The sequence below is a fragment of the Platichthys flesus genome, chromosome 9 (assembly GCF_949316205.1).
Source record: "Platichthys flesus chromosome 9, fPlaFle2.1, whole genome shotgun sequence".
NCBI classification, from domain to species: domain Eukaryota; kingdom Metazoa; phylum Chordata; class Actinopteri; order Pleuronectiformes; family Pleuronectidae; genus Platichthys; species Platichthys flesus.
In genome coordinates, this window is record NC_084953.1 from 26166895 (window position 1) to 26180031 (window position 13137).

The 13137-nt window shown below is 43.8% G+C and overlaps 2 protein-coding genes across 2 annotated transcripts; both read left to right on the top strand.

The window, feature by feature from the left end:
* The first annotated feature begins 458 nt into the window (after positions 1-458).
* LOC133961333 (uncharacterized) lies at positions 459-2467 on the top strand. The gene is made up of 2 exons (XM_062396436.1): positions 459-1734; positions 1912-2467. The coding sequence occupies exons 1-2, from the start codon at positions 882-884 to the stop codon at positions 2013-2015; spliced, it is 957 nt and encodes a 318-aa protein (XP_062252420.1). The 5' UTR covers positions 459-881; the 3' UTR covers positions 2016-2467.
* A 5720-nt stretch (positions 2468-8187) lies between these two features.
* LOC133961218 (Krueppel-like factor 2) lies at positions 8188-11074 on the top strand. Its single transcript, XM_062396261.1, has 3 exons — positions 8188-8615; positions 8804-9773; positions 9883-11074. Exons 1-3 carry the CDS (start codon positions 8538-8540, stop codon positions 10056-10058), a joined length of 1224 nt encoding a protein of 407 aa, XP_062252245.1. The 5' UTR covers positions 8188-8537; the 3' UTR covers positions 10059-11074.
* Positions 11075-13137: the final 2063 nt, after the last annotated feature.

The window sequence follows — 13137 nt, forward strand, 5'->3', positions numbered from 1 at the left end:
ATTGTATGAAAAGAATGCAAAAGTGGCCACTTTCAGGAGTAAATCATATATGACTTATATGATGCACAATACATGAAACATAAACTGGAGGTGATGGAAAGTTATATATTTTTTTATAAGTTTCTTGTATTTCTTTTCCATATGGGAAGTTACAGGTCACATGCGTTATCTATGTATTTTCTGTCTGTGTGGAGTTTGTGTGTTCGCATCTTACCCTCTGGAGTTTTCTCCTGGTAACCCAGCCTCCTCCCACAGTCCTAAGCCTCTCACAATATAGTTTTTTTTTTTTTTTTTATGACATTTTGGGACATTATTTTACAGGGTGAGAAATACAGGTCACTTTTTTCTGTTACGGGGTGAATGGAATTTTTGATGAATAACTACACTTCTCTGGATCTCACATGCATGCTTTTTTTAGGTAGGGACTGTTGTGTGTGTGAAGTGATCCATAAAGACCAATATCTAACCTCTCCTTCATTTCTAAAATCTTAGAAAAAGTGGTAGCCAATCAGCTGTGTGAGTTTCTCCAGGAAAATAATATATATGAAGACTTTCAATCGGGGTTTAGAGCCAATCACAGTACAGAGACAGCCTTGGCAAAAGTCACTAATGACCTTTTAATAGCCTCAGATCAGGGACTTGTGTCTGTCCTCGTTCTGTTAGATCTCAGTGCAGCATTCGACACAATTGACCATCAAATTTTATTACAAAGACTAAAACAGTTAATTAACATTAATGGAACCGCCCTTAACTGGTTTAAATCGTATTTTTCTGATCGCTCCCAATTTGTGCAAATTAATGATGAGTCATCTGTGCGCACCAAAGTTAATCATGGTGTTCCACAGGGCTCTGTGCTCGGCCCAATTTTATTCTCATTATATATGCTTCCACTAGGAAACATTATCAGGACACACTCGGTAAATTTCCACTGCTATGCGGATGACACCCAGTTATATTTGTCAATAAAACCTGAACAAAGTAATCAATTAACTAAACTTCGAACATGTCTCAAGGACATAAAAACCTGGATGACCCGCAATTTTCTCTTATTAAACTCAGACAAAACAGAGGTTATAATACTTGGCCCCAAACACCTTAGAGATGCATTATCTAATGATATAGCTGCGCTAGACGACATTGCCCTTGCTTCCAATGAAACAGTCAGGAACTTGGGAGTGATCTTCGATCCTGATTTATCCTTTAATAGTCACTTAAAACAAATTTCTAGGACCGCTTTTTTCCACTTGCGTAATATTTCAAAAATTAGACATGTCCTTTCACAAAAAGATGCAGAAAAACTAGTCCACGCCTTTGTTACATCGAGACTGGACTATTGTAATTCATTATTATCAGGCTCCAGCAGGAAGTCGTTAAAGACTCTACAGCTTGTCCAAAATGCTGCAGCACGTGTCCTGACGAGAACAAAGAGAAGAGAGCACATTTCTCCAATATTAGCATCGCTACACTGGCTTCCAGTTAAATCTAGAATAGAATTTAAAATTCTCCTCCTCACCTTCAAGGCCCTTAATAATATAGCGCCTTTATACCTTAAAGAGCTGTTAATACCTTATAAACCCACTAGAGCACTCCGCTCCCAGAATTCAAGCCTACTTGTCGTCCCTAAATTCTCTAAAAGTAGAGTAGGAGCCAGAGCTTTTAGCCATCAAGCCCCTCGGCTGTGGAATAATCTACCACTTTCAGTTCGGGAGGCAGTCACCATCTGTTCGTTTAAAAGTAGGCTCAAAACCTTTCTTTTTGATAAAGCTTATAGTTAGAGCTAATTAGTGCGCCAGAACGTTACTTGTTCTATTTTATGACACATGACACACGGAGCTTCTCTTTCCAGCTTCTCCTTCCTCTTCTCCATCCCTATCCCCCTTCCCCGGAATCCCTTTGCTTTATCACCCGCAGATCCAGGGCCTCTGTGGCCGCACCATGGATTACGGTTTGTGGATCGCGCACCGGGGGTCGCGGTGTTGGATCCAGTGTGGCGGATTCTGAGTCATGTGGGCTGATCGTGGTGCTGGTGGCGGACCCTGTGTCGCGTTGGCATTGGGCACGGGCGGTGGACCAGGACCGCAGTGGTGGCTTGTGATGGGTCCTCCTGGTGGGCGGCGGTGGACGGTGACTGAGGACTGAAGTGGCGTCTGGTCTGGATGGTGGATCGTGGTCTAGATGGTTGCTGAGCATGGACTGTGCTTCATCAATGCTGCTAGAGACTTTGATTATTGCTGATGTTCTCCTGCACGTGGCATCTATTGCACTTCTGTCTGTCCTGGGTGAGGGATCCCTCACATGTGGCTCTCTCTGAGGTTTCTACATATTTTTACCCTGTTAAAAGGGTTTTTTGTAGTTTTTCCTTACTCTTGCTGAGGGTTAAGGACAGAGGATGTCACACCCTGTTAAAGCCCTATGAGATGAATTGTAATTTGTGAATATGGGCTATACAAATAAAATTTGATTGATTGATTGATTGATAAAAAAGTACACGTCTTTTTGTTTCATGCTTTATACTGGTAATATGTGATATTCAAAGCAGTCTATTTTTTATTTCTGCAAAGAAACTTAACTCTTTGATTAATAACTACTGCACATCTACTCTGACAACCTATAATGGAATGCCACAAAACGCATGCTAGTTCTCCAAAAAAAATTGGATAACTATCAAAGTTATCACCTCCTCAACCCTTATCCTGAACACCGGCGTGCCTCAAGGCTGTGTGCTAAGTCCTCTCCTCTACTCACTATTCACGTATGACTGCATTCCTGTTCATGTAACTAATACTTTTGTCAAGTTTGCAGACGATACTATGGTGATTGGCCTCATCAGCAATAACGATGAGTCGGCCTACAGAGAAGAGGTCCAGCACCTGGCGGCGTGGTGCACCGACAACAACCTGGCTCTCAACACCAAGAAGACCAAAGAGCTCATCGTGGACTTCAGGAAGAAAGGCGGCACATCCCCCCCCCCCCATCCATATCAATGGGACGGAGGTCGAGCGTGTCACCAGCTTCAAGTTCCTGGGTGTCCATATCTCCGAGGACCTCTCTTGGACCCTCAACACCTCAACCCCCGGTCAAGAAAGCTCACCAGCGTCTCTTCTTCCTGAGGAGACTGAGGACGGCTCATCTGTCTCCTCAGATTCTGGTGAATTTCTACCGCTGCACCATTGAGACCATCCTCACTAACTGCGTCTCAGTGTGGTATGGCAGCTGCTCTATTGCGGACCGGAAGTCACTGCAGAGGGTGGTTAAAACTGCCCAACGCATCACCAGTTCCTCACTCCCCACCATTGCAGCTGTCCAGGGCAAGAGATGTCTGCAGAGAGTGCACAGCATCGTCAGGGACAGCTCTCACCCCAGCCATAGACTGTTTGCCCTCCTCCCTTCTGGGAGGCGCTACAGGGTCCTCCGTTCCCTGACTAGCAGGTTCAGGAACAGCTTCATCCCTGCAGCTGTCACCCTGCTGAACTCTGCACCGCAGTGATAGCAGCAGCCCCCCGGCCCCACACCCTCCTCCAACCACTGAACATTTGAACACTTGCACTACACTGTCACTTTTTTTTACTACTGTATTATTCTGCCTATAGTATATTCATATCTATATATTTTTATATATTTTCATTTATTTATCTTGCTTAAAGTTTTATCATACAATACCTGTTAATACTGTACTACTTCAGATATATTACTTACTGCTCATAGTTCTTATATCATACAAAAGCTGTTAATACTGTACTTTTTCCTTTATTACTGCTCATAGTTCTTATATCATACAATATCTGTCAATACTGTATTATTCCATATATATTTGCTACTGTACATATCTGATTTATTTACATTTCATATACGCACAATACTCTGCACTTTAACTCCTTTTTTTTTTGCACTTCTGGTTAGAAGCTAAACTGCATTTTGTTACTTGTACTTGTACTGTGCAATGACAATAAAGTTGAATCTAATCTAATCTAATCTAAAGGCCAGGCCGCCTCAAATTAACATTTTACATCTGTAAAGTACTGTATTTTTTAAGACACATCCCTGTTCTTTACATGTATGCTGCCAACTGGTTGTCCAACTGTCTGTTGACAAAGGAGACGTTTCAAAAAGAACAGACAGTTAGCACAGTAGAAATACATCTGTCTCTTTCCTTATGAGACATTGAAGGCTTCATTGAAACTGCTCACACACTGAAGAAAGGTGTTATGTGTCAGCAGAGATCTTTTAACCGTAGGTTTGTTTCCGTGCTATATTGAGTGGAATAATGATTGTTGAGTCATGCACATCCTATGAGTGGGTTCTGGGTTCTGTAAGATTTGGCATAGTGTCCCTCCCAGCTTCCCACACTCTGAGCAGAGAAGAAGGCAGGGTTGGATTCCTGACATGGTCAAATATACAACCCTGTTTGCCACATTTATTGTGCATCAGATGGTTGGTTATATGCAAATTTATTTGGAAAGTAATTCCAAATCTAGGTTGCAAAAAGATTTTAAGAAGCTATCTAACGTATTAAAACAGAGCAGTTTTACAGTGTAAGTGTGACACTCTAGGGACAATGATGCTTAACTTAAATGCATCAGGAACAATGATCAACAGTGAACACTAAAAGATGATTTTACTGATAATTGTTTTACTGATGTTGCATCAGTGTCACAGTTCTACTTTTATTATCCTATTTTACCATGTAGTTTTATTTAAGTTGAGGATTTGAATATATATATCACTTATGAGACATAATGTCTGAATTATTTTTTTTCATCAAATCACTAAAGGCATCATACAATCTCAGTACTCCCATTTTCACTGAGCATCTGTTTCCACAGTCTGAACGCCATGTTTGCTACTAACAATGGAGTGTCTTTCAATGACAATCAGATTGGAGCATGGTGCCAGAGCCACACTGCACCCTTGAAGCTGGCATTTACAGTTTTTTCCTATCGTTTTAGGCAATTTACCTAAACCATGTTCACATTCCCTAAACACTTCACACAGTGAGCATACCAGTAGACCATGTGAACCAAACTGTGGTTACTTGCCCCTATGCTAAGATACAAATGCTGGCAATGACGCCTTCTTCCAAATTTCATGGATACCTGCCCCAGTCAATGTTCAGTACCGGCAAAACGCTGTGGAACTACAGCATATTTTACCAATGTTTAGATACTCTGTTCAAAACAGTGAACTTTCTGTTCAAAACCTAACTTATCAGTAATTTAGATCACTGTAGATGGAAAGATGCTGCATTTGGACAGACAAATGAAGTTACATGTTTGAATAAGAAAAAATATTTAGTTTATAGTTTATTGATTTTATTTTACAGTAATTTAGATTTTTTTTCCCCCTGTGCACCATAGTTCTTGGTGAATTGGCATGGAATTACTTTTTTTACGTAAAAGCAACAATACATACAATGATCTGTACAAAACACAGAGGATAAGTTTTGCAATGCAAAACACCTGGTGGTCATTTCAGCTAAAGACCTACTCAGCTAAAGACCTACTCAGGTGTTTTACATGTAATTTGTGCCTCGTTGAAAAAGGCCCTTCTTTGGCATTTGCTTTGGACTTCTTTACGTAGTTGGTATAGGAAAATGGATGCAGCAAGAGCAAGAGCAAGAGCAAGAGGCAGAGGAAGAGGAAGAGGTGGAGGTGGAGGTGGAGGTGAAGGTGAAGGTGGAGGTGGAGGTGAAGGTGGAGTAGGAGGAAGAGGAAGAGGTAGAGGAAGAGGAAGAGGTAGAGGAAGAGGGAGAGGTAGAGGAAGAGGGAGAGGGAGAGGAGCAGCAGCAGCAAGGACAGTTGTATCTGATGAAATCAGAGCAACTGTCATCGACCATGTAATCAATCATGGTCTGTCCATGAGGGAAGCTGGTCTGAGGGTTCAGCCGAACTTGCCAAGATTAACGGTGGCATCAATCGTGAGGGTTTTCACACAAACTAACAGGTACTATACAGTATTTACAGCATTCTGACTGATGTGTTTGTAACAGTAGTAATGTGATGTGAGAAGTCTCCAAAACTCCCTGACGTATCAGTGCATTTGTGTCTGACTCACTATTGTAGGACCCAACGGTTGCCCCACTCAGGTGGAAGGGGAAGAAAATTCACTTTGCCACAAGAAAATGCAAAAGTGGCAATGGTTATTGCTAACACTAGTATAAGGCTAAGAGAAATTTGTGCAAACATCACCGCAGACATTGGTGTATTTGCCAACATTGAGAATGTTGGCACCACGACCATCGCCAGAGTGCTGAAAAAGCACCAAATTCGAATGAAGCAGCTTTACACTGTCCCCTTCGAGAGGAACTCTGAGCGGATAAAGGAACTCCGGTACCAATACGTCCGGGTAAGACTGAACACAGGACACACTGTCATGTTGATTGTGATTTTGCACAAAACTGTAAGCTATGCCATTTTTGTCTTATGGTATCTTGTGTATTCTCTAATTTCCTGAAGAGAGCCATGGAACTTGAAGCCAGTGAGAATGAACATGCGTTCATCTTTGTGGATGAGGCTGGCTTCAACCTGGCAAAAACACGTCGCCGTGGAAGGAACCTGATTGGGAAAAGGGCCACGATAGATGTTCCAGGCCAGAGGGGTGCGAACATCACCATGTGCGCAGCATTTTCGAACGATGGACTGCAGCTGCAGAAGGCCGGCATAGGCCCATACAACACAGAACGCCTAATTGCCTTCATAGATGAGCTTTACGAAAGGCTCACAGCAAGAGAGGTAGACAGGCAGTATCTACCAACGTATGTAATTGTATGGGACAATGTGGCCTTTCACCACTCCCGGCAAGTCACAGGGTGGTTTGCGGCGCATCCTAGGATGATGTCACTTTTCCTGCCGCCTTACTCTCCTTTCCTCAACCCACTCGAGGAATTCTTTTCGGCGTGGAGATGGAAGATCTATGACCACCGCCCTCAGGACCAGATGTCCCTATTAGAGGCAATGGCTGCTGGGTGTATGGACATAGCCCCAGAAGATATCCAGGCCTGGATAAGGCATTCTCATAAAACACTTACAGTATTTACTGTATTAACAATTACAGTACATTTACCACACTCAATTGTGACATCTTTTGTGGGAGGTAAACCGACATATGAACACTGTCAGCAGATACTTGGCTTGGATTGTCATACTGTAATATTACAAACTTTATTACTGTAGTCCAAAGAAGTGTTTGTCTGTGTTTTTTCTCTTTTTTTCAATGCAACACTACAGGAAATCTATGCCAAACTGGAGGACACAGCAACATTTTATATATGCAATTGGCAATGCTTCAAGATGTTAGTGTTTTTTAGGTCATAGTGTTCTGAGAGGAAACATGTGTTAAGTTATGGCAGCATTATTTGTGGTGTGGTTGTTGTAGTGCATTTTGCATCAAAGGTTAACAGATATGCAGAGGTGTGTGTCTCTAAAGCCCACTGTGTTAAGTGATAGGGAAAAGTGACCATAGTATGGGTACATGACCGAAAACGATAGGAAAAAACTGTAACACACTGATGAACGATGGCTAGACCTCACTCTTCACACCAGCGTGAACACAGCTGCATATAGGGGTGGTATCAAGTAGGAGAGAAGCCGTGGTGGCGCCTGGTGGCTGAAGGCCGCAGCCTGCGCTCGGGAACAAGACAGCCGGGGATTAAGCATTGGAGAAGCCTCGATTCTGATCCGACCACTGGAGAGAGGTTTCACATTTCATGAGATGCATTGTATTTAGCAGTGACAGTCACTGCTGTCATATACTTCATTGCAAAATATCAACCACACAATTTTAGAACGCGATAATTAGTGGAAAGAATGCCGCGTTATGTGTGTGCGTAAAAGCGCACTTTAACAAGATGCGTAATACGCATGGCACCCGCAGAATCTCTCTTCCTCTTTGTGTAAAGTCTCATTGCTGCTTTTATCAACAATGTGTCAATGTGCTTATTCTCTCTTTTAGTGGGGCTGTCCTCTCTCTCTCTCTCTCTCTCTCTCTCTCTCTCTCTCTCTCTCTCTCTCTCTCTCTCTCTCTCTCTCTCTCTCTCTCTCTCTCTCTCTCTCTCTCTCTCTCTCTCTCTCTCTCTCTCTCTCTCTCTCTCTCTCTCTCTCTCTCTGACAGGTTTTGACAGAGGGGCGGGTTTCCTCTTCTCCGAGGTTAAGTAGCTGGCCGCAGCAGAGCAGAAGCAGCATTCCACAGCAGTCCTGCTCTGACTCTCTCACCATCTCTCTGCCTCTGACTCGCGGGGAAACTCGTACTTTTATACCAAGGCTAAATTTAGGGGGATTGGCCGGTGCGCAGCGTCCCCATCCTAGACGCGCTTCCTTCCCCCATTCTCGCATTGGTGTGCTACGCGCAGAGAACAAAATATTTATAAGGAAAGCAGCTCCTTCCAGGCGCACAGCTCCACGTGAGTCAGGAGCAGCAGTTCATCAGACGAAAGCGACGCAATCTGAAGCTTTTTCTGGAGACTCAGCGGACGCTGGTCATTTCATTTAAACAGAGAAAGTCTTTTCTCTACATTTAAGGTGACTTTTTCTTTTTAACAAGGCATGGATATGGCCTTAAGTGGGACCATTTTACCATCAATCTCTACATTTGCCAGCCAAAAGGAGAAAAGCTGGGAAGATGTAAGTTGCGCTCTTTCTATATTGACATTTCTTTTAAACACAGACATTGAGGTTTTACTCAATGTCTGTGTTTAAATGACTTAAATAAACCTGTTTTATGCCTTTTTCGTGATACCCTGTGTTGATGATTCTGTGAAAAGATCTTGATAGGTTCTGAAACTTATTCTGTCCACTTATCCTCGCTCCAGAGGTGGAAAGCCAATATGAGCAGCGTTGACTTGGACAGCAGCTGCCTGGGCAGAAAAGACGAAGAGGACCTGGATAAGTTCTTGGATCTCGAATTCATTCTTGCAAACACAGCTGGCTCCGATTCCTATCGGCTCCAGGAGACCGGGTCGTACCAGCAGCAGCAGCAGCACACTGGGATGCCCCAGACCAGCTACACATCTGTCCCTGACATGAACTGCCCTCCTCCACCTTACAACAGTCTGATGGCGGAGCTCCTTCGCTCCGACGTGGATGCGAGCTTCCTTCCCGGGAACAGTCTTAGCGTCCAGGGCAGATTCCTGATCAGCTCAACGCCTTTCCAGACCACTCAGGATTTATTCCCCGACCACCTAAGCATTAAGGTGGAGCCCGCCTCCATGGATACATACGGACCTGTGATGGGTCTAGTGCCCCAGACCTGCACAAAAATCAAGCACGAGGGCAACGTGTCCTGCATGATGTCTTACGAGCAGCAGCCGCGACTGGCCAACTCCCCGCAGGCCGCGGTGGGCAGCATGACGCCGCCGCTCAGCCCGGACGACCTGATGAGCTCCGAGTGCCACCAGCCTCAGGTGTGCGGCTCCACCTCGCTGACCTTCCCGCAAAGCTTCCACTCCCACCACCGCAGCGCGCCAGGGGGATTCCCTCACCAGAGGCACGGGATGCAGCTCCCATTCACAGGGACGCACCACCACCACCAGTTCGCGGGTATGTTCGCAGAAGAAGCAGCGATGAGTATGCAGCAGCAGCAGCAGCAGCCAGCGGCGGCTGGTCAGCGGCTCCTCCTTACACCTCCGTCTTCCCCGCTGGAAATGATGGAAACCAAGCCAAAGAGGGGGCGCCGTTCCTGGCCGAGGAAACGGACCGCGACGCACACCTGCACTTTTACCGGCTGTTCGAAAACCTACACCAAGAGCTCCCACCTGAAGGCGCATCTTAGGACGCACACAGGTAAAATGTGCACAGTGAATGTGGCGAGCCCTGCATTGTTTCATACCCCTGTTATCATGCACGCATCCAAAGTACATGCTCATTCACTGTCGTGTGTCTGTGTTTACAGGGGAGAAACCATACCACTGCAGCTGGGAGGGATGTGGCTGGAAGTTCGCGCGTTCAGACGAGCTCACACGTCACTTCCGCAAGCACACTGGGCACCGACCCTTCCAGTGTCACCTGTGTGAACGGGCCTTCTCCCGGAGCGACCACCTGGCCTTGCACATGAAGAGGCACATGTAACGACAGTCCTGTGGGACGAAGATGAGCAGGACTTAAAGGCTGCGACCTGACAAAAGGACTATCATAATCCTACAATGAGCTTTCAGATCGAAGCTATGCAAATATATAGATACAAGGTCCTATAGGAGAATGAGCTGTAGTGGTACCATGGCAGGAGAAACAGCCATACAGTATAATGAAGCCACTAGCTTGTTGACCACACTGTAATGCCTACAGGTATATTTATAGGAATATGATGGTGATTTTTAGTTGTGGCAAAAGGAGCTTCCAGACCAAATGCCTTCCAATGATATTGGTAAAAAAAAAATCTATTTAAAAGTTCTTGTTGAGGGAGACAATACACACACACATACAAACACCACAAAACAATGAGTATCAATTGCCAGATATGACAGAAACAGATCAATTCTGTTCAGACTTATTTTTTGACTATGTAGCTGGTACTACATTTTTATATGGATTGTTGTTTATATAGACAACAGACTGTAAAGGAACATTCCACTCAACATGTCAGGCACATGCATCTGAAGCAACTGGAAGCAGACATTCCTTTGAAGAACTATGATTTGTTTCTGTTTTTTTACCATTGATGCCTTATATAACACATTATTAAACATCTTACGAGTGCCATATTCTTCACTGGCTAAAAGACAATCAAAGTTTTATTCTGTGTGTTATATTGTTAGTTTAAACTGCACAAAAAATAAGCTTTGAGACAATGTTTTGTTCTAAAACTGCCTTTCATTCTGTCCTCCTTGAAGGCTTGAATTGAATGTCGTGTCTGTGAGTCAGTCTGTTGTCCTCTAGCATCTGAAGTCAGGGTCTTACAGTCACAAGTGCATGCCATCTCAACACCAGCTGATTGACAAAGGGCTATGCAGTCAATAGTCGTATTGGCAACAAGACTTGTTTGTTTGTATCTTGAAGAAATGTACTGAAATGTACCTAGTACATATCATTTTTTACATAATGTAAATAGTTTATTTTAATGTACATATTAAACTAAATGAACAACATGATGAATGACTCTTGAGTGTGACTGAGAGCTGGGGGGAAGGTTGACAACTATATAAGCTGTGTTTGACATGAATGCAAGCACATACACAGGTTGATGGTTTGGGCCTGTGACCACTTGACACAGTGTCAACCCAGAGGTCTAGAGGTGAGGTGGGACAAGTAACCACAACAAAATAATATTTTACGATCAAATCTTTGTTTTAAAAGATAGAATCTGACAGTGGAAGATAAGACTGGTTGACAAGCTATAACAAGGGGGTTGTGAGTGCCCCCAAAATGTTGCAATCAAAAAATCATTGCCTTCTTTCAACATCTTGTCAGGTGCCATTTATTTACAGGTTGTGCCCAGGTCAAGCAAAAGTGATTCTTCGTTTTAAATTGATTAATCCTAATCATTCTTACATGCATGTGGGATAAAAACAAGAGATCATAGTGAGCAAAGTCTGAAAAGTCATATAGAATGGTTCTCTCATAGACATGAATATCATTGTTTGGAGGTCGAGTGGCAGGTGAGCCCTTTTCAGAAGCTGGTTAGATCCAGGCCGGCAGCATCAGACTGATGCTTCCAAGCTGTGGCAAAGCGGCTGCCAGGGCGCTGTGGCCGCTGCCTATAAATACAAACATTACACTGACATAATTACAGAGGCTCGATATAGATGGAGTCTGCGTCAAGGGCACAGGGGCGAACCACAATGAGAGGGAGTGATGGAGAGGGGGGGGGGAGAGCCGCAAGGATGAAGGAAAGTTCATGAGTGCGAGAAGGGAAAAATCTACCTGAAGGACCAGTGATTTCAGAACATTTTAGGGATGGATGGTGGGAAAAATATATAACTAGCATAATATGCGAAGAGGCCTTTGTATCCTGCAGTTTAGTCCAGGAGATTAAGTTCGGCACACGGATCAACAACCTATTATTCCACCTGCAACCTCTTCAGCGAAAAAGGAAAAAACATAAAACCTGGGGAAACTGGGGAGTCACCTCAGAACAAGGCTCTGATGAGGGAGGCAACAATATACTTCAGGTGAAGTGCGTATGGGATCTTCTCTCTGATTCCAAAGGTGGATTTTGGTGCTTCCTAAAGTTGACAGTAATGTTCCTTAGAAGTAGGGATCACTTAAGTGTGTAGAGGTGAGAAAGTGGCCTCTATTTTATTCATCCTTCACACAACTGCTCCTGTGCGTTTTCTTGCAAACACTGAGTGCAACACCTTCAACAAGAGAGCGTGCAGTTTGTACAGCTAAACCATCTATGGGAGCAGGCTTTTTAACTAAAGTGTGGCTACTCAGGACACGGGGAAATACCTTGGCCTTTAGACATGGTTAAATAAAGAACACAAACTGTGACGCCACCACAAACATGTCAGAAACACATCAAAACCAGAACAGAAAAGAAAGAACAGAAAAACTAACTACCCAAATATTATCTCTGTCATCATAATTGAGACAACAAAATTATGTCTCTATTGATTCATAGCCATTTTTCACAAGTAGGTTGGCATTCCACTAGGATATGCATCAGCCTTAAAAACGCCCCATATTTCTTATGATGACATCACACTGACCCTGCTCACAACATCAACGTTTGAAGATGTCCACAGACTTTCAGTGTCAGGAACTAGTTCTTTGGTGCAAACTTGCTCCAGTGAAAACTCTTGAGTCTGTGACACATTGCTGTTGAATATGTAAATATCATTATTCATCAAAAAAGGCACTTAAGGAGAATTGAAGGTAAGCAAACCATCAAACATGACAGGGAGACCTCAGGCCTCAGTTCATTGTGATGACCAGATTAAAAGCAGGTTCAAAGAAACTCAATCAGACCCTCTACTGGATGTCTGTCAGTGTCCACGGCTGCTTCTGCGAGGAAGAACCTTCTTACAGCTGACAGAGCCCAGCCCCTCTCTCACTGTTTTCCATCTCACTTCAGCTTAACGAGACTCCAAAACAGGATTATTTGGTTCCCTGATTGCACACAAACAGTTTTTTAAACACACACACACACAAATCCCTAACCCTAACCCTTACCTCAACTAACACTTCTAAATGTCCTCACTCTTTCGGG